Genomic DNA, 25,871 nt, shown 5'->3' on the forward strand with positions numbered 1-25,871 from the left:
ATCATAACATAAATCTAACATTTGTAATGCAAATGGACTACAAAATTGGTTATTTCAAATATTTTAGTGGTAAATTTCAAAAATAAAGCAAAACAGGGGCTCAGTCAGCTAAGTGTCTGCCCTTGGCTCAGGTCATGATCTCAGGGTCCTGGGATTGAGCCCCACATCGGGCTCCCCGCATAGTAGGGAGCCTGCCTCTCCCCCTGGTTGTGCACTCTCTCTTTCTGAAATCAACCAATCTTTAAACAAACAAACAAAAACCCAAATGCATATTGCTTATTTAATCTATCTTCCCATTATGCACTATGGCTTTGGATGGAAACTATGGAAATGGAACCAAATACTCTTCTGTAGGAAGTAGGCTGACCCAAATAATCAAGAGTCCATTACACGCGAGCAACCCCTACGTGGGCTTCCACAAAGGCTCTTCCCTCCTTAAAAGGTTCAAATGTAGAACTTAAATAAAAAGAATGCAAACCAGCCTTTCTAAATATACAAAAGTATTCTCAGCTCTAAAAAAATCTTTAGAATCTTCGAGTTAAAAGAATTCTGATGAAGTTTTAACCCCCTACTTTACAGATGGGGGGAAACGAAGGTGTTAACTCCCAGAGGCTTTCCTGCTATGAATAAGGAAACAGTGATCTTTTCAGAGGTAGACAAAAATACCTAACTAAGACTTTTATATCCACCAACCGAATGTGTTCAGAAGGCTCAAAGAACTAGCCCTAAAAAACAAAAACAATAACAAAAAACCAAAACACAAGTTTTGTGTTTCATTCCTTAGGGCATCTATTTATCTTAGCTTTTTAAAATCCTGGCATTTCATACAGCGTCACCCCGATTGGTTTCCTAATGGTAACAATTAGGAACATCTGGGCCCCAGTCTCTGCTTCCACCTTCCTTCCAGGATACTTTTCACATATCCTAAATATTTTCTTTTACGTAAAATATTAATAAAGATTCTAAGAGGCCATTTACAATTACAGTTCATTATGAATATTAAATACTAATGCCAAAAAGGGAAAATGATTTTACTTTATTAAAATGCACTCAAAAGCATCTGTATTTCAACTTTTAAAAAAAAAAATCTCAACTTTTAAGTATCTCTTCACAGTTCACAAAAATGAGATTAAGGAATTCATTTTTCTTAGAATTCCATGTTCTTAAAACAAAGATCTATTTGAACCCTTTAGTTTCCATCTGTCACAAACATGTACCATATGGGTCTATAACAACAATCTCATTTTTAACAAGTAGAAGGGATCTACTGAGATACTAAGTGAAGCTGCAGATCATTTCTTTTAGAGTTTTGAGAAAAGCCAGCTACTGGAAAGAAACATCGGGCTGCACATGAACCCTGAATTCTCAGATAAAACACTCCTCTGTGGGGCACCAAAGAAGATGCCTGCTGTTTGTTGGGCCCAGTGAGATACCGCAAAGACGGCTCTAAGGCTAGGACGAGACCTCTTTGCTGAAGTCCAGATTCTCATATCCCGATGGGGGACTCGTCACTGACCTAACAAACAGCAGAGTGCTCACCGCTGCTTGTCATGGCAATTCCCCCTTCCCCCCATTTAAGGTGAGTTTTTAAAAAACCTTATTAAAAGTGTTCCAAAGTACCAGCAGGGAGCCCTGGAGAAACAAAGGGGCAAATCTGTTACTCCAGTGCTGCCTTCTAAAGGAACAGCAGCCAGCCTGGGCTCCAGCTGAAAAGGGCCTCCGGTTCAATGAAATTAAGTCCCTTTCTACTTTCTCTGGCCTTCGGAGACATTTCAATAAACTCCACAACAGCCATGCCCTGCAGTTAACTGACTTACTCTTAAGCAGAGGTCCTCCCATTGTCTGTGCAAATGCTCTGTTTGCTCCTCCAAAACCATCACGTCGTCCGCAAGAATGTGCTGGGTTAAGTCGGTCTTCATAGTGCGAAGTTCTTTCAAGTTCTGAGTCCAGTTGCCCAAAGACTTCTCTAGCTCCTGCATTTAAACACAAGAAGGTGGGGGGGAATCAACTCAAACTGCTGTTGTTTCCAAACCTGTAGGCTAATCCTTTGATTGGACTCTGGGGGAGGGGAGGTCCGGGGAAGGGGGAGGGACCTTCTGAATGGGAAACAGCCCAAGGCAGCCGCCACGCTGCTCCTGGGGATGGGTCGCTCTTCACCACCTTTTTCTCAGAAGAAAATTCTTTTCCACCTTTATTTTAATTTCCCCGGGTAATTCAGATTTTTATATAATTAGTTCTGTTTTAAAATCACGTAGGTCTTTACCTATATTGAGAAGAAATTATTTTTGGAGTCTGGCAACAATCTCTCTTACACACATACACACTTTTAATTCTGAAACTATGTTCCAAAAATGTTGAATAAAGTGATTTTTCCATCTTAAAAAACAAAACAAAACCCTAAGAAATGCATTGTTGCTACTGTGGCATTTGTAACAACAGTCTTTGCTCGAAGGGGATTATTCTGGTTAAGCTTCAAAAAAAAATGAGTATAATGGAAGAAAAAAATAAATTCTTCCCTAATAACTGGCAGAACTTGGTTAAGAGAAAATCTCCCCTGGCTGTGGAAACAATTATTATTTAAAATGTGTCAGATTTAAACCTTCTGAATTCTAGGACTTGAGAAAATTACTTTCACAATAGGGGAGGTAAAAGGAAACAGCAAGGAAGGACTCAAGAGTCTTCCAGATTTTCATTGTGCTCACAATTCCTCATATTTTGGCACATTTTAAGAATCTCAGCTCATACCTGTCTATTGCAATAGAAAGAAGATTCTTTCATTTATATCAGAAGTAAGTCTGAGGTGTGGCAACAATAAAAGTGTGTTAATTCTGATTGTTTTTCAGAGTTCTAAAGATTACATTGATTTGGCAGGATTACATGATTTGCTGACAAAAATTCAGATTTAAGGGGTGCGTGGGTGGCTGAGTGGGTTAAAGCCTCTGCCTTCGGCTCAGGTCATGATCCCAGGGGTCCTGGGATGGAGCCCTGCATCGGGATCTCTGCTCAGTGGGGAGCCTACCATTCCGCCTACTTGCGATCTCTCTCTCTCTGTGTCAAATAAAGAAATAAAATCTTAAAAAAAAAAAAAATTCAGATTTAATAAAATGGCCCAGAGAATACTCTTTCAAGGTTGCATGAAGATTCAGAAATGCCTTTATCAGAAGAAAAATCATCACTTTAAACTCTTGTTACCTAGTTTCCCCCTCATGATTCTAGTAAAGTGGATGAGAACAGATTCTGTGTGGAACACTTTGACTAGCTACAGACTCACAGGTGGAGAGGTGCCACTCACAGACTTCAAACTAGAGACCCCCAAGACCGCTGAGCTTCGTGCAACATTCCCCGGTCTGGTCCAAGGCCTCGTTCACAAGTGCAGTCTCAGATGCCTGCACGGTAAGGACACCTGTTTCTGTTTTCCACAGCCAGGTTTAAATTATTTGGTTTGGATACTTGGTTTCTCCCTATGACTGAATATGGTCCTTTTTTTTTTTTTTTTAAAGATTTTATTTATTTGTCAGAGAAAGAGAGAGAGCAAGCGGACACACAAGTGGGAGGCAGAGGGGCAGCAGGCAAAGGGAGAAGCAGGTTCCCCGCTGAGCAAGGAGCCTGATGTGGGACTTGATCCAACGACCCTGGGATCGGGATCTGAGCCAAAGGCAGACGCTTAACAGACTAAGCCATCCAGGCATTCGGAATATGGACGTTTTTTTAATTCTTAATAAATTATTAAGAATTATAAGAATTATTAAGAATTATAATTCTTAATAAATTATTAAGAATTAATAATTCTTAATAAATATGCCAAATTACATCCTAAGAGTAATGAGGAATGACTACCCTTCTCCACATAGTTTTTGGCGTTGAGTTTTATACATGTATGTTTAGACAACTTTAATATATATAATAATTAGTTATTTAAATTTGTATTTCTTTATTTCACCGATGCTTCCACAGATATATTTAGTTAATTCCTACTTACATTTTCACATCTCAGACACAAAGGTAATTACTCAGAGGAGCTTTCTCGGACTCATCAGACAAGGCTGGGACCCCCGTCTTATGCTCTCATAGCCCGTCCTTTTCCCATCTAACACTCACCATGCTTACAATTATCCCCACACACACGTATCCAAGAGTGAGACCCTTCGGTTAACACCTGTCTCTCCAGTAGTCCAAACTGTCAGCTCCATTATCGGTCAGAGCCGTGACAACACTACTCACCAGCTACCATGATGCCTGGCGCATCCAAACTCCCAGATGCAGAAATGTAGGATGGAAAGGAAAGCAATCTGGCAATGTCTTCAGAACTTTAAAATGTTCATAAAGTTACACAAAGCAGGGAGTCAAAGAATATACAGAGCAAGGTCTACTGTGGAAGTTACTACAGCTCATCACCATTTGTACACACAGTTCAAAAAAATCATGCTTTGGTCTTTAAAATATTCCAGATTTGCGACCAAAGCGTAACTGCAAAAGGACATGCCAGTTCTGTCGGTATTGCCTAAAAGGTTCTCACTTTACACAGGATGTAAAATTTAGTTGTTTGACCACATGAAGGGAAGCCGTACAGTCCTTGCTTGGACTCAGACACAGCATGACAGCATTAATTAACTCAGTTACCAGAGGGATTGTCAAGTCCCATTTTCCTACCTTACCATTTGGGTAAAAACAGGACCAAAAATGAATGTGTATCTGTATAATTACTGGCCTGTATATGCACAGAAAATCTTTGGAAGAATACACAACAAACAGATAACACTGGGGTGCCTGGGTGGTTCATCGGTTGAGCCACACTGGGCTCTGTCCTCAGAACTGAGTATGCTTTAGACCCTCTCCCTCTACCCTTCCCCCACCCCCCCCAAAATAAACAAACACATCTTTAAAAAAATGTATTTGTTCAGTGCCTGAATTAGAATTTAATACATGCTGATGAAGGACTCATAAATCCATGGTGAAAGAAAAGATCCTTCTTTGAAGGTTACTGGAAAAATCGATGGCTTGGAATGAAACAATTAGATTTAACAAAAACAAAACACTGATTGCTTCTGCGGAGAGGAACCGATGGGAGCATCTTCATGTATGCCTTTTCCATCTTCTGGATTTTGAAACATGTGACAATATTATGAACTGAAAAATTATTTTAAAAATAAAAGTGTCCCCTGAGCTCAATCACTGGCCAAGTCTTATAAATACAGACGGCCACTAGGCCAATTTGGGAACAGTGGAAAGCTAGTATGTAATGAAGTGTTAGTCCATGTGTCAACTTAGATGTAATGAGAATGTCTTCTTCTGAGGAGGAGAGTGAAGCTCAGACTGCCAAGTGGTTGGTAGATCTCTCCCAAGTGACTTGGGGATGATAAGCACCTTCCGAGACAGGCTTCGGGTTACTTGAGTTCTTGGGATTGATGAACTCAATGCTCGTGGTCTCTCTTCCCGATTTTTCCAGTGAGAGATAGAACACTAAGGCTGTGGAAGCTGAAAGGATCACACTGGAAGCTGAAGAGTGGGGCACTTGGGAAATAGTATGCCTTCTCAAGAGTGTACAGTTCACATTCTGTACTGTTTCTAGACTTTATGGAAGGAAACTCTATGTGTCAACTGAGAGTATGACTCTGAATTATCTCCTCTGTCCCTGACATCTAGATCTACACCTAAAGATGCAGAGATCGTAACAATGTTGAAAATTAGGGATAAGTAGGAATTTTTGATCTAATAAAATCATCACTAGCAAATACCATACTTAGTGGTAAAATGTCAGAATTATTCTCTTTAAAATCAGGAACGACATGAAGGAGCCACCTACCAGTTCTTCTACAAAAAAATGTTCTGGAGGTACTAACCAGTATAGAAAGAGCAAGAAAAAAAAAAGTTTAGAATAAAAAGGAACAGAAAAAGAATCATTTTTCTCAGATGGTGACTGTCACCATCTGAGACACCTAGAAGATTATGCAAATTATTAGAGTTAACAAAAGAGTTTAGCATGATGACTGATTATAATAACCAAGAATTATCACTTCCAGGAACCACTGATAATCAGAAAATATAATTTGAAAAGGTATTTTCAACAGTATCAAAAATAACAGCCAAGAAAGAAACCCAACAAAAGGTGTACAGGACTGCAGAAAGAAAATTATACATCGTTATTGAACATGACTGAAAGGAGAAACATGCCATATGCAGGAACAGGGGTACTCAGTATCAGAAAGATGTTCATTTTCCCCAACGTATCTATAAATTTGATACTATTCCACTAAAACTCTTATCAGGACTTTTTCTAGTTTGACAAATGGCTTCTAAAAGTTGTGAAAGACTGAAGACCCAAGGACCGCCACACGCCTGTAGGAGAACAAAGTATGACCACACATCACACCTGAAATGAAGATTTGTCATTTTAAAAAAAAAGCACAATAATCAAGATAAGCTGATATAAAGGCTGAGGTAAGCAAACCAACAGGAGAGAGCCCTAAGGAAAAAAAAAATCCCACATATATGGAAACTTGATATTTGACACTGGACTTTGGGTACCAGGACAATGGTTATCCATGTAATCATCCATATGAGTAAATGAAAAATTGGATCTTTACCTCAAAACGTAAGTAAAAATCAATTCTTCAATGAATAAGGATGTAAAGGTACAAAGCAAAGCTTGGAAAACGTAAGCGTATATTTGTATGACTTTAGTATGGAGTAAAGGTACTACTTATACAAAGCTGAAAAACAAACATTAATACTTCGCATTTCTTTTATTTTTGAAGATTTTCTTTATTTATTTGACAGACAGAGATCACAAGTAGGCAGAGAGGCAGGCCGAGGACAGGGGGAAGCAGGCTCCCTGCAGAGCAGAGGGTCTGACTCAGAGCCGGATCCCAGGATCCTGAGACACCATGACCCAAGCCGAAGGCAGAGGCTTAACCCACTGAGCCACCCAGGTGCCCCATACTTCTGCATTTCACAAGAGCTACAATAGCATGTAGGAAAACTATAAAGAAGTGAACGTGAATGATGAAATACTTCATTCAGGGTTGTGAGTCCCTCTGGGGAAGGAAAGTACACAGAGCATTGTCACCTGTATTTGCCATTTTTTTTTTTTTCAGCTGGGTGATGGTTTCATGGCATTTATCATTATTATTTATGCTGGACATTTTTTGCATGTTGGGATATTTTTACAATGAAGAAAAAAGATGCAGACTGAAGGACACCAATTTCCAGCACAGCTTGAAGTATAAGAGTACTCATTTCTTTCTAATTTTTTTTCAATTGGATTCCTGCAGTCATTAAAAGATAAAAGATTAAAGACCACTTGTTCTGGATGTTTTTTAAACATCAAAGCCATGGATAGGGAAGAGAAGTGGGTTGTTCCTGACCTGGGAATGTTACCAGCCCAAATTCCTATCCATTCTTCTACAGAAATCATCAGCAAAGGCCCAAAACTCCTAGGAATAACTGCCAGTGTTTTATCTAGACAGAGCATAGTTTGGAAGGTTTTATAAGAATGTTATTATTTGAGCAAAAACTCCAACCCCTTGGCTTCTAAAAGACAAATTCTTCAGTAATATTTTACTCTCATTTCAAACACAAAGTCATCTGTTAAGGGAACAGGTTTTGGGGTAATCTCAAAGGGCACATGTTATATTACAGAGGAGAGACACAGAAAGAGGACCTGGAGGAGAACCAACCCCGCCCCCTCCTCCCCCCGCATCCTCAATTCCTAAGAAGAATTTCTGCAGAAGTCTTTCTCATGTTCACACATGGATCTCAAAGAGCATCCATTCCATAATGCTCTGGAGACCAGGATGTTATTTTAGACAGAAGATAGGCAAAACGTTTTCTGACCAAACATGGAAACACAGTTTCAACACAGAATAGAAAGGCAAGGAATGCCTGGGTGGCTCAGTCAGTTAAGTGTCTGCCTTCAGTTCAGATCATGATCCCAGGGTCCTGGGATCGAGTCCAGCATTGGGCTCCTTGCTCAGTGGGGAGCCTGCTTCTCCCTCTGCCTACAGCACCCCCTGCTTGTGCTCTCTGACAAATAAAAAAATCTAAACAAACAAACACAAAAGGATAGAAAGGCAAACAAACACTTCAATTTCTCTCAAAAGTGGTAAGTGATTATCCTGAATGCTCCTTCAGAGCTTTCAATACCTTAATCAGCTCTTTTTCTCTGTGGAGATCCTCATGAAGTTCTGGAAGAGGGTCTCTACTTTGTGCCTTTAAAACTTGCAGCCTGCTTTTCAACTCCTTGATTTTCTTTTCACACTGGTCCCAGGTCTATTTGAAAACAGTATGAAAATCGGTTAGCACTTTGCTTTTTAAGAACGAATTATAAAAACAGAGTAACTCATTTAATCCACTCCAACAAATGTGTTTTTGTAAATCGCACAGAAACCCAGTTTCTGGTCTTGGGCAGCCCGGTCTAAAAGCAGAATTATCTCTGGTGCAGCTTTATGTGTGGCTTATTTCAACTACTGAGTTGACTGGCTTTTGCCTCGAAATAGTTCTTCTTCCTTCCCTATATCCTCGATCTATCTAATCTTACTTCTAGTTCAGTTCTGGGAAAATTCACATTTTGGGGGGGGGGTGGAATTCACATTTAAAAGACTACTGCTAAGGATTAGTTTTTAACATGGACAGACTTGGGCAGACCCTATAATAGCAGCATAAACCAAAAGCGCTAAACCACTTGTCTTGTCTCTTCTAGGCATCCCTCAGCTCTCTCCTTCCCGAAGGAGCCCAGCTTCAGTGGCCCTTTCACAGTGAAACTTCACTCAACATTTCTCACCACTGACTGCCACCTTCTGCTTAAAGCACTTTACAGCTTACAAAGCCCCCTCAACTTCATTATCTCACTGTAATTATAATAATCTTAGAAGACACACAGGGTTTTACAGGCTCAGAGAAAACCTGCCAAGGACAAGCAGTTAGAAGAAGACCAGTCAAGGGATGACCCAAGGATGAAGTCCAGCTCCAAATCCCATCCCTGCAATGCCATTCTTTTACACCATCTCTCTTCTTTTAACCTTATATGACTGAGAAAACAGCTGCCCACATTTCCAAGTTCAAATTTATAATGGATTCATTGAGATAAGGTTCTAGTCCTGAGGTTACTAAAAGTAGACAAACATCAAGTCAAACACTATCTTACTCCTCAGTACACCTGATACCTAAACACGCTTGGGTCGGCCCTCTTCTACAGTTAACACAGAATTCGCAGAAGGGAAAGTCACTTGTCTAGCAACATCAACTCTCTGGAACGCAACCAAGAGGAGAGTGGAGAGAGAAACAAAACTGAGTCCTTATTTCTCCCCCCAAACCATTAGCTACGTTTCCCACCATGTTTTACAACAAGAGCCAGTGCTCGACAAAATACTTGCTAGTTAACGAATTTCTCACAGCCCATATACCTAATAAAATTCAGATACTTTATGCACAGGAGAGATGTTCAGGCCCTGAATCAGCACACATTTATTAACATTACTCAGAACAACTATCTCTGAGAAACTTGGTTATCTGGTCTTGGTACATGCACAAATGATCAGGGAGGCATAAGGAGTAGGTATGCTCAGAGAAACAAAAATTAAACATAGACCACTTTAAATAATGTTTAGAGAAGAAGAGAAAAGAAAAACAACAAAAAACACAAAATTACTCAAGAGAGCATAGTTGTATAGGGCCTTAGGTTCAAAGCCGCTCAGAGTCCTTAAGAACACTGTGGAATGTTTTAGCGTTAACAAAATAATTATTTTTCCAACAATGACACAGAATAAAACAGGTTAGTTCTTAAAAATACAGTCATAAATTATCTGGGAAATTCTTACATGTGCTTACATGGAAAAACACATTCTCTGATGACAAAAGAGGAGGGATCATCACTGTGTTTATTTTCATATGTTATACCCAAAGACGGACCACATGTGGAACATTAGCTTTGTATATAGAACTTTCATGGAACACGATTAGGCTTCCTGTTTTGTAAAAGCAGATATAAAATAGAACCTCTACTGAGGTTCTGAGCTTTTTTAATGAGCTTTTTCAATGATCTATTATTGAAAAATTATTATTTTTATTTTTTACATTTATTATTATTTTACATTAACTGGCATGATTCACGGATTAGCAGGGCTCAAGGTCCCTTAGAAAACCTACTGTGATTTCCTAAAATCATGCCCACTTTTGCACAGCAAATAAAAACTCTACGTGCTGCATTTGAATATCCTGAAGAGTAAACGGTTGAGTTTACCTCCACATTGCTCTGCAACTGTTTAATCAGCTCTTCTACGTGGAGCTTAGTGTCCTTCCAGGTGTCCCCAAGTTGACTGATTTTCTTGTCAATCTTGTCAATCAACTCTTTAGTCTCCAGGCTAGTTGTGTTCCGTAACTTTTCCCCAGCTTCTAAGGTTAGTTCAAAGGTAGTTTGCCGTCTCTGAAAATGAATTTCTTTACTCTAAAGAGAAAAGAAAAGTGATTTTCCTTAAACCTCTTATATGATCCAAATGTGACTATATGCATTCCCTTCTGAGCCTTTCCTACTAATAAATGTTAAGTTAGATATAAATTAGGCAAATCTGATTAGAATGTGTTCACATGTACACACACACACACACATTTAAGGCTAACGTTTTACGCTACTATATAGTATACCAAATAATGCATTCTTAAATAATTTTCAATAGTTGTTAAGAGACAACATTCTTAATTTAACGATCAGAAGCATAGAGAAATAAAAAATATACTGCAAGGATTAAGAGCCTATAAGATAAATGGATCTGAAAGTATTAAGAAAATAAGTGGGGCATCAGACCTGAAATTAAGAGCATATACCCATTACCACTGTATGAGTCGGCTTATCCTAACCCACAAAAACAGAACGTGCACACAATGCTGAACAGACATAAAAGGAGAGAACAAATGAAAAAAGAAAAAATATAGAAAATATACACTTAAGCTTATTATGGGCACATAAACATAAGCATCAACATATGCGTTAAAGGGATAGCTTTAAAACAGTCCATTTGAATATCACGCTGGCTCTTCTTTAAATGGACTGAAACTACGTACTTACACTACAAAAATGTAGTAAAAGGTTTTAAACTGACTCCTACTTCCAAAAACGTTTGGTTTCAGAAGGAAAAAAAATTTAGTTTTTTTTCCTATTCTAGATATGATTTCCTTCACCTTCAAATTTCTCAAGGGAGACATAATTGTGGGCATTTTCCAAAATGGAAACAGAGCACTGATTTGCAAAGGTATTTCTGAGAATACTTGATATAACCCAATGCAAAGGAGAAAAGCAGACTGTACTCTCAGGAACAGACAAAAAAGAGAAAATGCAACTCAATGAATATACAGGCACTCCACACTTGTCTTTCCAGCATCCGCAATGCTTGACATAGCCAAATAAATGGAATCCATTACCCATTTTAAGCTTCTGAAAAGATCTGCTTTTCCTCTAGTCTTCCCTGACTTGGTCAACAGCACACTATTCACCAAAATGCTCAAGCTAAAACCCTACAGCCATCTTGATTTAGGTTTTTATTTACGGGCCACATTTACATCATCAGCAAGTCTATCGCCATACCACCCTGAACACACCCAATCTCATCTGATCTTGGAAGATAGCAGGGTAGGGATGGTCAGTACTTGCACGGGAAACATATCCTCTTTTATCTTTACTATGATCATCCTTTTCTTATCCATTGTCACAACTATCCAAGACTACAGAAAAGGCCTCCTAACTGGTTATGGCCAACTCTATTTTTCACAAAATGCCTGCAACAATATCCCCAGTCCAGCGTGCTAGTTTAGAACCTTGCCACTCCCATCAAGCAATGGTGTCTTTGCCGCCTCTGCTGTTGATCCTGTGTGAGCACGTGTGATGGCCTTGATTAACAGAGGATGGCAGAAGTGACTTCTGTGACTAGGTCTAGAAGGTGATTCAGCTTCTCCCTGGATCTCTTTCTTGGGACTGTATCTTTGAAGCCATTGAGCTGCCATGTAAAAGTCTGGCTACCAGAAGCCTCCATGTGGGGAGACCACAAGAGAATGATGCTGTCTGAGTATTTCTGGCTTAAGTGCTAGACAGGAGAGTGAGTGAGCCTTCAGATGAGTCCAGGCCCCACCACCATCTACTGAATCTCCCTGAGAGACAAGCAAGAACCACCTTACAGAGCCTTGTCAACCCCCAGAACTGTGAGAGATGATGATCCATGGTTGTCGTTAGGAAGGAAGAAACACGTTAACACGCTGGGATTCCTGCCTCTCCTCTCGCTCCTCTACAGTCTGTTGTCCCTGAGAGCAGCCAGAGGGTCTTCAAAAAATACAAATGCCCCCTCTTGCGAAGGAAACTCTTCAAAGGCTTCCTGTTACAGCAAGACTGTAACTGGGCTACCATACTTCAAAGTGCTCCCCCCTGCCCCACTCTCAAAGTCACTCCCTCCCGGGGCTGCCTCACTGGCCATGTTCCACTCACACTAGCCTTCCTTCTGTTCTGCCTTGTGAAGCTTGTTCCCATCTTGGGCACTTTGGGTAAGACATCCCTTTTGTCTGAAAGGCTCTTTCCCCAGATTTTTGCATAGACGGCTCCCTCTCCTCTGTCAGGTTCCAGTTTAAATGTCGTGTTCCTGGAGATCACCCAACTGAAAGGAACCACCCGGCCCCTCCATTACCGGTCCTATTTTAATTTTCTACATATGCCTTATTGCCACCTGGTATTTTTTTGTTTATGGATTTGTCTGATTTCCCTGACCAATCAGACGAATTAGCATTTCCTTGTTTACTGATCTGTTTGATTGCATGCCTGAGAGCCAGGCTCTTTTCTTTGTCCACACTGACTTGGCACAGAGCAGGTACTCAACTGATACTCGGTGACCAGAAAAATGAATGGGGACAGCACAGGATTTCAGAAGGGCAGTGTTTCTTTGAGCCATGTCTCTGCAGTGAGGAGTGGTTCTGTAGCTAAATGGAACATGTTTTGGAGACTGCCAACTAACTAGTATAAACCGAGGTGCATCGAACAGCCTTCAGATTGAAAACTCTGTTGCATAAGAGCACACTCATCTGGACGAGCACCGAGTGATACATGGAATTGCTGAATCACTATATTGTACACCTGAAACCAATATAACACCGTATGTTAACTGCATTGGAAGTAAAATAAAAAAGATAAAAGAAAAAAAAAAAAACTTGGTTGCCTACATGAATTTTTCCTTCCAGAATAAGCAGGAGTGTCCTTATAAATTACAGCTCTGGTGGTCAAGTGATTCACCAGCCCGTACCTTAGAAGCTTGGGTGGTGTGAATCTGTCATCTCAAACTTCTCCCACCCTACCCCACCCTTCTCTAACCCATCCCTCCCCCCACAGCCCAAGAAAGCCTCACTATTTCAGGATGAATAGAGAAGATTGGGTTTCTGACACCACCAGGCTGGGGACAAGGCTGGAGAGGGTCACGGTGACGGGACTGGTCTTCCCACATGCAGAGAGTACACGTGAACCACAACTGAAAACCTGAGGTGGAGGGAACATTTTCCAAACAGCGACCACCCTGCAAGTCCTCACATCACGACTGCGCATGTACTACCTTCAGCTCACGGATCAGCCTTCTGGTTTGGTGGAGGCTGTGACAGTCCTGGCCCTTCAAGGCCGACAGCAGGTGGCAGGTATCGTTCAGGAAGTGCAGCAAGTCCTCTGCGGTGGTGGTGAAGTACCGCCATTGCCCCACCAGCCCATCGAGGTCACTCTTCCTCTGCCGGACGCGCTGGGCAGCGCTCTGCCACCGGTCCTTCAGTTTTGTGAACTTTGAAATAAATTCCGGTCTTGGGAAAAACAAATGGTCAGAGAATTCGGACATCAGCACACAGAAAAAAGAAAATCACTCCTGACACATAACAGAAACTCATGTTCGCGGTTTATGTGCACAATTTACGTGGGGAAAAGAACCCTTAAAATCTGAGTACATCTATTTATTTATTTATTTATAAATTTTTTTTTTAAGATTTTATTTATTTATTTGACAGACAGGGACCACAAGTTGGAAGAGAGGCAGGCAGAGAGAGAGGAAGGGAAGCAGGCTCCCTGAGCAGAGAGCCCAATGTGGGGCTCGATCCCAGGACCCCGAGATCATGACCCGAGCCGAAGGCAGAGGCCCAACCAATGAGTCACCCAGGTACCCCTGAGGACATTTATTTTAAATGTGTTGGGAAACTTAGGCAGGGGCAGCAAAAAGGCATTTAGCAGGAGATATTTGCGGAAGTCTTGGTATTTTTCCAGCATGTGCAATTGCATCCCTTAAACTTAGGCTGTTTTAACTTACGCTATGCCAGAAGCTGTATGGAAAACAGAGTATCAGACCAATGGGAAATGATGAACAGGGACTGTGCAACGTTACCCATTACCTGAAGGTTGTACTTGACAAAATTTCAGCAATAAAGAATATGCTTTCCGCAACTCCTCACCTAGTTCTTTTCCAGATAAATAACACCCACCACCATGATAAATAAGGCCTTTTATTTATTATAGGAAAAGTCATGTTTTGCTGCACCAATCTAATCAGAACCAGTTTATTGTCCTGGAACAAGAATCTAGCCTGAATTTATAACTTCAGAGCTATGAAGAAATGCACTTTATATTTCTTAGTTATGCTCAAAGGAAAAATCAGAGGTCTACGGTATCGATGGGGAGGAAAAGCGGTAGCGGTCATCAGTTAGATAAGCACCGAATAGAGCTCGCCCACCGCGTGTAACCGCTGTGTGAGCAGGTTCAGCTGAGAGGCTCTGCTCAGCCTGACCCACGCCAATGCCGTGTATGTAGCACAGAGAGAAATCCCTTCTCTGACCACTCTGTGACACAGCTACCTGCTGGGAAGAGCAGCACCTTAAGAATTCCTTTTTATTTTATTTTATATTTATTTATTTTTAAAAGATTTTTATTTATTTGATAGACAGAGAGAGATCACAAGTAGGCAGAGAGGCAGGCAGAGAGAGAGGGGGAGGCAGGCTCCCCACTGAGCAGAGAGCCCGATGTGGGGCTCGATCCCAGGACCCTGAGATCATGACCTGAGCTGAAGGCAGAGGCTTAAACCACTGAGCCACCCAGGTGCCCCAAGAATTCCTTTTTAAATAGCAAAATGTCATGAGGCTACAGGCAGAGAGGAAAGCACTACAGAACAATCCTCTGGGGGTAAAAACTTCATTAACGATACTTGGTGAGTGGGTATTTGCAAAGTACTCATCTACTGTTGTTAATGCCACCCCCCTACCATACACACAAGTGTGACTGACCTTTTGATGGCCACACAGCAAGTCCCCATCCTAATAGGAGACTGGCCCCATGACGGGCTATCAACCAACATGGCTGCCGTTACTGATGTGGTCGAGACTCACATGGTGGAAGGCCAGCTCCCACTGTGTGACCCTCCACACCCGCACAACCATCATAAGCCCCAGATGGCTTACCTCTTCTCTATTTCTGTTGTGTCCAAGAGTTGCAAGCACTGGGTGACGTAAGAATCAGCAACTGTCTGGTTTATAGAAACTTCGGCTTCTAACATCTGTATGGTAGTGAAAATAGAAGATATCAGCTAATTTCTTTTTAAGAAACCTGGAACTTGTATGTCCCATTAAAATCTAAGCTCCTATAGGACATGTGAGAAGATTAATTTTCAAATTATTGGAGTAAAATGCTCGGCCATCATATCCACAGGTGTGTGGATACAATCTCAGAAGCAAACAGGCCTAATAATAATGACATCTAATGCCCATTTATTGGGCATTCAACACTAGTTAGGCACTGTGTAAAACATGCATGTCTCCCTAATTCCTCAATCTTTAGAGGTAGGTACTATTTTTTAGAGATTTTATTTATTTGAAAGAGTGAGCAAGTGAGAGAGAGTGGCTATGAGAAGGAATGGAACAGAGGAGAGGGAGAAGCAGACTCCCTGCTGAGCAGGGAGCCTGAGGTGGGGCCCTACCTCAGGACCCTGCGATCATGACCCGAGCCAAAGGCAGATGCTTAACCTACCGAGCCACCCAGGTGCTCCAGACTAAGTACTATTACCATACCCATCTCAAGACGAGGCAACTAAGATATAAAGAGGTTCGGTAATTTAATCAAGATTATTCAGGGTGTTTTGGTTCAATGAACTTCATTTTCACTGGAGGGCATTCATGTAACAAGCAGACTTAAATCAGTTACATTAAAAATTACAGTGACCTAATCATGCATACTTTCAAAATGCATATCTGCCTATAACCACTAAGGGTACTTCCAAATGTCCATCAGCACATGCATGGGGAAATTCCCCTGTCCAATCATTAATGCTCCAATTACAATTCTATTAGGTGCTTCAATATTTTAGAGAATTATTCAGTGCAAATGCAGAGATGAAGCTCCAGTATTTCAGCCTGGTCTTGGTATGTTTGCATTCTATGGGAGCCAAGTTGTGCTAGAAGCTTCCACCTACTGCAGAAAATCTAGGAGTTCTCTCATTAACAAAGTGGAGCACTAAAAATGTTGAAACTTATGAAATGTGTGAGAATTTTACAATCAACTGACCAATGAATCTGCCACAAGACCGACCTTCGGTATCCAAGGGTTGACAGATTTAAAATAAAATACAGTATCTTTTCCCAACTCCTGCCCAGGGTGAGGGCACAAAGTAGCGGGAGAGCAAAGATTTACCTCGTATGTTTTCTGCTGTTCCAGAAGAGCTGGGAGGCTGTCGGCAACATTCACCTCGAGGGTCTCTTCTATCTTCTCCAAAAGTTGGACCCATTTTTCGCAGCAATAAAGGAACTTTTTATTCAAGCCAGTTCCCTGCAGCTCACTGCAAAGGTTTATAAACAAACAAGAGTCATGAAACAATGTCATTCCTGAGCTTAAGCTGGTCACTGCAGCTTTCACGGAAACAGAACGGTAGGGACAGGATGCTCTGACCTGCAGTGTTCCAGCGCCGTGGCCGTGGCCCGAATCCACTGCCGATTCATGGTCTGTAACGTCTTTACGGCTATGTCACTAACTGGGAGCTTGAGGCTCACTTCATTCAAATGCTCAACAGCAAGTGACTGGGCCGTCAGTGCCAGCACGTGGTTCTATTAAAAAAAAAAATTACATTTCAGGTTTCTGGAGGTCAATAAGCGACCTAGATGATGAAAAGACCTCAGAGATCCTGCAGACCACCCTTATCTCAACCATGAGGGAAAACTGGGGCCTAGATAGGTAAATGACTGGCCCACAGTCAAACAACCAGCTAATGGGAGAGCTGGTGAACCCTGATTTCCCAATCCTGCGGCTTTTCTAGAACAACAAGTGCACGTGTGGTCAGCACCTGAATGCCCCAGGAAATAGAAAATCAGATTATGTTTTTAAGAAAGATGGAAATTAGGGTTTTTTTTTTAAAGGACCCATTTAGGACCTTCAAAAGTCCCATGTAGTCTGCCAAGAACTTGACCTTCAACAGATCATGTAGTTTACCCACAAAAAATAACCCCGGTAAAGCATGGTACTTAAATATCCGTATTTTGATAGGGCATGAAATCACAAGAATGCAAACTCAGCAAAATGTTATTTTTAAAATATTCCAGGGACAGCATCTAGGTCAATGATATGTTAAGCAAGCATCCTTCACAATATCCATGATATCACTACAGAACTCTGCCACAGTAATCCAGGCCAGGGTCAGCAAACTTTTTCTGTAAAGGGCTACATCATAAATTTTGCAGCTTTTATGGGTCATTTGATTTCTGTTATAACAAGTCAGCTCTGCCCCTGCAGCAAGAAAGCTCCCAAAGAGAATTAATAAATGGAGGGGCATGACTGTGTACCAGTAACACTTTATATGATCAGGTGGGAGACAGGATCTGGACAGTGGGCCACAGTTAGCTGACTCTTGATCTAGGTTATGGATATCGGTCCTTAGGCGTCTGTAAGATCCAGAATTCTTTAATTTATGCTACGTACACTAAACTTATTAGTTTAATAAAGAAAAACTACAGAATTCATTTATAGGCTATTTTACTTTTGATCTTCAACTAACCAGAGAAATTCAATTAATCACAACAGGCAGTTCCTAGATTATTCTAGTTCACTGAAGTTAATTAGTAAAGATGTCAAAAAATTTTACCATGGCATATTACTAAAATAGATCTCTGTGTTGTCATACTCTTCTAGGCCTTAGGGCAAATAAGGCCAAGAATGAATGGCATATAAATGACCGTGCTCCAGTGATGATACAAACAAATTCTGTAACTCAACAGTCACTAGCCTTTTACCTTAGGGTGAGTCTAAGCCCTAAGGAAACACAAATATTGGCAATACCAGGAATAAGTCAAGGTTTTCCTCTTTTTCTTGATGGTAGAGTTTATCCAAATTCTCTTCTTCACGCATGATGAGACCTTTTAAAGATTCTAAGCGGTGCCCAAAATCCTGGAACTGTGACAGAACAAACTAGAACAAGAGAAATTTTCATTAGAAACCATTTTCATGTGCATATGTAACAGAATTATTAGTCTTGGAAGCTGATAGAAGCTCAAGGTGCTTTCAACCCCCAGCAGCTCATTGTTATCTTGACTACTCAGAGATGAATATTCAGAAGACTCTTGTTTTCCCTCCTGCATTCATGCCTCTGGCAAAGCTCCGAACCTTCAGGGATGACAGGATCACCTGCTTGGGGCAGTCTAGAGAGGACGGTTAGTGAGTCCTCTGCTCCCTCAGTCTTGCTAGTTAAACTTTCTCTTCCTGTTGATACTGACATGTGATACTGGAGCTCTGGGGCCTTCTGTTCTTTCTGACAGCTTGTGCACTAAAGGTTTTTCCAGAAATGAATAGAGTGTAACAGATGGCTAAGCTTTAAGCAGCTATTTCCATGACTCAAGGACCCCCTTTGGAGATCCAAATAACTATGCGATCTGAACAGTGTAAGGAATCTAATAGCTCATTTCTTCAACTAACACGTTCAATGAAGAACAGAGGTTTGCACATGACCTGCTCATTGCCCATGTGATTGAACGGTCATCGGAGGGCATCTTGATTCTGTAGTTTCCCTGAGGGGCCTTCCATACAGCACTAAAAACTATTACTTCGCAAGATATGAGGGATTGAGGGTAGCTTGCCAATGCCCAAGATTATAACTTGAATGGAAATATGAGATGAACCTCAAATTCATTAGCCTTCACAAGCAGCATCTTTTCCAAGTAAGCAGCCCTCTGGAGGGAATGCAGTTGTGCAGAGCGAGGCACATGGGTGCTGGACTCTGGGAGCTGTGGAAGTCGATCAAGGAGAGTGGAATTCTGGAGAAAGGCTTCTTTTGTCTCCTGTACATCATGCTGCAGTTCCTGGAGGAGAAATAGTGAACAGAAAACACTTCTACCTCCAATCGTAACACAAATTCCCATGCTCACTACTCTGTCAACATCTAGGAGAATTTCTGCCCTAGAAATTAGTGTTTATTTTTTTGATAGTGTTTAATTTTTTAAAAAGATTTTATTTGACAGAGTGAGATCACAAGCAGGCAGAGAGGGGGAAGCAGGCTCCCTGCTGAGCAGAGAGCAAGATGAGGGGCTCTATAGCAGGACCCTGGGATCATGACCTGAGGCGAAAGCAGAAGCTTAACCCACTGAGCCACCCAGGCACCCCAACAGCGTTTATTTTAAAGAACTGAAAAAACCAAGCTTTCATTATATGAGGTGCATCAGTGGTGCTCTTCAGAAATATGTCAGTTTAGAGCTAAAACTGACAACCGATCAACAGGGTTTGGGTCTTCCAGTGTAAAGAAACTGGAGACCGGGGCGCCTGGGTGGCTCAGTGGGTTAAGCCACTGCCTTCGGCTTAGGTCATGATCTCAGAGTCCTGGGATCGAGTCCCGCATCGGGCTCTCTGCTCAGCAGGGAGCCTGCCTCTCTCTCTCTCTCTCTCTCTCTCTCTGCCTGCCTCTCCATCTACTTGTGATTTCTGTCAAATAAATAAATAAAATCTTTAAAAAAAAAAAAAAAGAAACTGTAGACCACTCGGGTAGATTCCTCTGTTTTATGTTTCTAATCATCGAACCCTTCAGGGATCTGCTTTAAGGCTATTTTATGAATCAGTGCAACTCTATCCTGTGTTTGAGATTTTATGACATAAATGGGCTCATTTGCAGAGACTATAAAATCTCATTAATCAAGCTGATTTTAGGGCTACTCTATAAATGCAGCGTATGTGAAATCTGTTTAAAAAACAGATCAGGTAGAAGTTAATCTGAAATACAGATATTTGTTGAATTGTCTTAAGTTGATTAACACTTTTTGATTTGACCCTTAGTATCAGAAGATACACACAATGCATCTGGTCACCCAGTTTAAAACTACAGAGTGAGTATTCGCTTTCTGGGCATTCATCATTCTAACAGGATAAAATTATACATCTTTTAAATATAGTCTAAAAATCATTAGAAATGATTAGAAACCCACAGAAATGCCATATTAATGTGCCATGAATCCATGATTATTTCTAAAGTAAGACCATAGTAAGACCATGTGAGTGTATGTGAGTATAGATGATCATACTCAGTTGAGATACTTTTGCCTTTGTTGGAGACCTGGTATGTGGCTTTTGCTTTGGAGATTTACCTGTTAGACTGAAAAGGGAAACCTGAAATGAGATGCTGTCAGGTGCCCTTGACCTACTTAACCCGCTGCCTAGACCTCACCTCTGAGCAGCCACCTGTTTCTCCCAACCCTGCAACACCCAGGCTCATTCGTGTCCTACATGGGCTGCTCATTAACCTGTCCTGACCCACTTCTTTGTCTCTGTGGTCTGTCTAGTCCCTGGGTCATGGCCCTATCTGTTGGGCTGTCTTGGCCTTGGTTTTCCCAATGGGCTTTGCAACCACCTTTACATCCTGCAGGGCTGGGGTCAGGATGTCAGCCAGGTTGTTTCCAGACATGTTGATGTTTTCAAGCTCTTGGTACTTTGCTTCTTGCTGCTCCAGCCTCGCTGTAGCTTCCGTGTGAGCACTGTTATAAGCCTTCCAGAGCTGGAGCAGGCTCTGGGCCTTCTGCAACTGGTCTGCAATGTCTTGGTTTACCTGGGTCCACCTGTCAGAACAACATGAACTAGGGGACGCTCAGACCACCCGTCCCATTGCAGCAAAAGCACAGTGCACACATTCTGCCGACAGGTAAATAGAATAGCAGATAGGCTGATGAGACATAAGTGACATTTTTATTAATGTATCACCATTATATAAACAGAAGTTCCAAATCAGGACATTTCATCAACTTTATAATTCTCAACAAAAACTACCAAATTTGTGACTGGCAAGATCTATCGTATCATGAATATCTGTTAGGCAAAGATAGAAAACGTGCTGAACTGCAGGCCTGATGAAACCTTCTCCACATGGGAGGGTCTCCTGGTTTAGAGATGGGGGGGTCATTAAGTAGGCCTTACTTAAATTGTGCTTATGCCAACCTTATTTTATTTTTGAAGATTTTATTTATTTGTCAGAGAGAATGAAAGAGAGAGAGAGAGAGAGAGAGATCACAAGCAGGAGTAGAGGGAAGGGCAAAGGGAGAAGCAGGCTCCACACTGAGCAGGGAGCCTGATGTGGGCCTTAATCCCAGGACCCAGGGATCACGACCTGGACCAAAGGCAGGTGCTTAACCAACTGAGCTACCCACGTGACCCCAAATTTATTTTCTAATTACAAAAGCAACATGTCCCTTATGTAACAGCAGGAATAATGGAAATCATTTTTACTTCACATACAGACTGTAGTACCTTTCCTATGTGACTTAAAAATTTCCCCGTTATTAATAAAAAATAAGGAAGTCTTATTTGAAATGGCCATATATAGTAGTCTTTAAATGGTCTGGTTTTTGTTTAATTACCAAATTTGAGATTAATGTGGATACTGAAGTAATTTTCAATTTTTGCTTTCAAATCTAATGCTCACATACAACTTTGTTCAAAAGGCCTTTTTCTGTATTTCAAGACACTGGCCTTAAACTAGATTTCTGAGAGAATTACTCTATTCAAGGAATAAAAATATGTAAATATTTTTAAGGTTATAGGTATATACATGGTCAAACTAGCTTTCTGGAAGCATTGTAATATTTACATTTTTACCTGAAGCACATGAAAATGCTTGTTTCAGAATATCCTTAACATTGCTAAACAGATGGAAAAGGGGAAAAATGGCACAACTGCTTCATTTTTATGGATTTCAAAAATCTTAGCGAAACAGTGTGTTGTTGTTGTTTTTTTTAAAAGATTTTATTTTATTTATTTGCGAGAGATCGAGTGAGCACAAGCAGGGGGAACACCAGACAGAGGGAGAACGCAGGCTCCCTGCTGAGCAGGAAGCCCAATGTGGGGCTCAATCCCAGGACCTCAGGATCTGACCTAAGCAGAAGGGAGATACTTAACCAGCTGAGCCACCCAGGAATCCCAGAATAGATTTTTTTTTTTTAAAGATTATTTACTTATTTAGTTGAGAGAAAGAGCATGAGAGAGGACAGGTCAGAGGGAGAAAAAGACTCCCCACCAAGCAGGGAGCCCAATGTGGGACTCAATCCCAGGACTCCAGGACCATGACCCAAGCCAAAGGTAGTCGCCCAACCAACTGAGCCACCCAGGCGCCCCAGAATAGTTTTCTCTTAACAATATTTTTTCCCAATTATAAATACAACATACACTCCTTATAAAATAAAAACAAAACCCCACAAAACATGTATGTTTAAATCTATCCCTACGTCTGTATCTAGCTTATCTACGAACCTTTCTACCTACATACTTGCCTACTTATCTATAAAGAGAAGGTAACAAAACCACCTGACAGCTCATTAATGTACAGGTAATGATCATGAACACTTTGGTGCTATTTTCTGCAACCTTTTCCAACAAGTCTTCTGGTGCATTCTTGTGTCAACAATGTAACAAGTGGCAACAGCTGAATCCGTTTATAGCAAACCGCACTGCCCTGTTTCGAGGGCAGCCTCAATACCAGAAGTGGCATCAGATACGTGTCTATGTGCCTCCTTTCTCTCCCTCCTTCCCTTCTCCCAGGAAAGACTGGATCGTGAGTTGAGGATGCCACTGCGGGGTATATAAATTTGATGCCCCCTGTTCAACACTTGTTCAGAGTAGTTTCCAGAGATGCTGACTCTGCATGGAGGAAGGATCGAGAAAGGCACGGAGGGTAGCTCACATGTCTTTGTCATCACAGCAAATTATCTTTAGGCCAAATTTCATGTCCTACTGAGCAAAAATAAAAGCCTTGCAATGAACTAGGGCCACATTCCTTAGAAGGAACTTTCTACCATAAGCAGTTCATCAAAGAATTCTTTCCAACCTCATAAATCATCTCCCCAAGACGAGTAGTAACATCCCTTTTCTTCCATCTTACGTTTCCAGTGAAACAGATTGTCCATCTAACTACCCCGTAAGCCTGTCTCTCTGCCCAGGATTTTGGTGTCCCTGAGACTCACCCTAGGCCATTAGTCTGTGCCCTCTGAGAGTGGAGACCCTGGCTACAAGGTAAGAAACAGCCTTCCCCAAATCAAATCTTACATAACTAGACGCTTCGGAGCAGAAACCAGAATTGCACAAATCCAGTTATCTCCAACGACTACGAAGACTTCACAAAGCCGCTATAACGTCATTCACCTCACCACACAGAGATAAAGATACCTGCTGTTATTCAAACAGTATCTTAAAGCATACCTGGCATGCGTGCTCTGACATTTCTCTTCCATTATCTCGGCAACCGAGGGGCAGCGGTCCTTGAGTTTCCCAACCACCTCCTGCAGTTTCACCCAACGTCCTTCACTGCCCTCGGCTTCGTCTTGGAGAGACTGAGGAGAGAGTAGGAATGTTCCTTTCAGAACGGCCTGGCCACGTCCAAAGGAGGCAGCGGCTTTCCAACACATGCTGCCACATCACAGTAACACGAACACTCAAACTTTAACAGGACTGGGGGAAATTATTAAAAATGTGAAGAAGAAAACAACCAAATGGCATTCTTTCATTTAAGAAAAGAACTTCAAAAAGGACACTAACAGACACACACTCCAACAATGATGAAAAAGCCCATGTATCCTTTTTACGAAGTTTCACTCATTGGGCTCATGGGACTCATTTTGGAATTCCATGTTATGCTTTTGATGCTGCTTTTTAAAATACTGTTGTGTGCTTCTCTGTGGACAGCACCAAGGCCATTGTGTCCATTTCCGGGCTTGACTCGACTGGAGATTTTCTGCCAACAGCGGACGCACTGGGCCAAGGTGTGGTTAATTTACCTGAAGGCTCTCCACCTGGCATCTTAAGGCTTCTAATGACAAAACCACAGGCTTGCTGTGCTCCATGCAGTACCAGAATCGGACTGTCATCATCGTCACCTCCTCATACAGTTTATCACAAACCTTCCACTGCTGTAAAACAGACTGCATGGAGGTCTTGACCTCATTGACCTGTATGAGAAGTGGAAACATTTAGGAAATCATTGAGAAGAGTCTCTCTCATCATCTGCTCCCTTCTAAGGATTCTACCATGGGATCCAAATTAGGCGTCTCAGTTGGAGGGCACTGGGTGAATGTCCATGATTAACCCAGGTGGGAAGGGTAGGTTAATGAACTAAAAATATCAGAGAGGACTAAGTTTTAAAACAGGTGAATGGAAAAGAGCCCTAAGGCCAGAAGGACCAGCAGAGATAAAGCTCAGCCCAGCAGGAGACAGCCCAGGGAATGAACCACAGGTGGGGAATCAGGATCTGTGAGCATACATGTCCGTGACAACCTGAGCTTTCTGATCTCGGACAAGTTACTTAACCCTTGAACTCATTTCCCTACTCACAAAACAGATATAATAAATAAAAACACAAATAACACAGTGTCTGTGAAAGTGTTCTGAAAATTGTAAAGCACTGTAAGTATAAAATGTTTTCTGTTGGCCAGCACTGAGTCACTGTAAGTTGGAGAGGCACATGCTCAGTCAAAATGGTACACAAGGACCAAGTAGGAGGAAATGCAATGGCGGGCATATTTTACCCTTTAGTATGGTGGATAACTGTAGGAGGCTGAAGCATGTCAACGATCTCAGATACAACTGAGAATATGTATGTATATTTATTTCTATATGTTGCATAAAGAACATTTACAGCTCAACAATAAAAAAAGCAAATAACCAAAGAATTAAATTGGGCAAAGGATTGAACAGATACCTCTCGAAAGAACATACACAGTCATTAGAGAAATACAAATCAAAACAACAATGAGATGTCATTTCACATCCACTAAGATGGCTATAATCCAAGTTGGACAATAACCAGTGTTGGTGAGAGTGTGGAAAAACTAGAACTCTAATATATTGCTGGTAGAAACATAAAATGGTACAGCCTCTGTATAAAAATATTTGTCAATTTCTCAAAAAATTAAGTACAGAGTTATCATATGACCCACTAATTCCACTCTGAGGTTTATTCCCCAGAGAAATGGAAATATATGTTCATACAAAACCTGTACCCAAATGTTCATAGCAGCATGATTCATGAAAAGTCAAAACCACCCAAATGTCCATCAATGGATAAACTAAGTGTGCTATATCCATACAATGGAACATTATTCACCCATAAAGTTCCGACACAGACTATAATACTGATGTTGAAAACATGCCAGGTGAAGGAAGACAGAGAAGACCGTATGTTGTATGATTCCACGTGTACAAACTGTCCAGAATAGGCACATACATAGACAAAGTAGTTAGTGTTTCTAGGGACTAAGGGAAGGGAGGAAAGCAGAGTAAGGGGGGGTTTCTTTTTGCATCGACAAAAATGTCCTGGAATTTCACAGTACTAATGGTTTGTCTATATCTGTCCATACACTAAAAACCACTGAACTGTACACTC

General features: G+C 41.3%; 1 protein-coding gene across 16 annotated transcripts in view; it reads right to left on the reverse strand.

Moving 5' to 3' along the window:
- Positions 1–25,871, reverse strand: part of SYNE2 (spectrin repeat containing nuclear envelope protein 2) — a 330,800-nt gene that overhangs the window by 40,274 nt on the left and 264,655 nt on the right. For all 16 annotated transcript variants that reach the window (XM_044231769.1, XM_044231767.1, XM_044231774.1 and 13 more), the window contains 12 exons: positions 24,268–24,438; positions 23,693–23,823; positions 20,859–21,063; positions 19,144–19,323; positions 18,308–18,436; positions 16,928–17,082; positions 16,673–16,817; positions 15,448–15,542; positions 13,575–13,809; positions 10,238–10,441; positions 8,143–8,268; positions 1,818–1,973 (listed from right to left, as the gene is read on the reverse strand). In XM_044231769.1, coding sequence (XP_044087704.1) covers positions 1,818–1,973; positions 8,143–8,268; positions 10,238–10,441; positions 13,575–13,809; positions 15,448–15,542; positions 16,673–16,817; positions 16,928–17,082; positions 18,308–18,436; positions 19,144–19,323; positions 20,859–21,063; positions 23,693–23,823; positions 24,268–24,438 — 1,932 coding nt within the window. The remainder of the gene's footprint in view (positions 1–1,817; positions 1,974–8,142; positions 8,269–10,237; positions 10,442–13,574; positions 13,810–15,447; positions 15,543–16,672; positions 16,818–16,927; positions 17,083–18,307; positions 18,437–19,143; positions 19,324–20,858; positions 21,064–23,692; positions 23,824–24,267; positions 24,439–25,871) is intronic.

The sequence above is a fragment of the Neovison vison genome, chromosome 13 (genome assembly GCF_020171115.1).
Source record: "Neovison vison isolate M4711 chromosome 13, ASM_NN_V1, whole genome shotgun sequence".
Lineage (NCBI taxonomy): Eukaryota > Metazoa > Chordata > Mammalia > Carnivora > Mustelidae > Neogale > Neogale vison.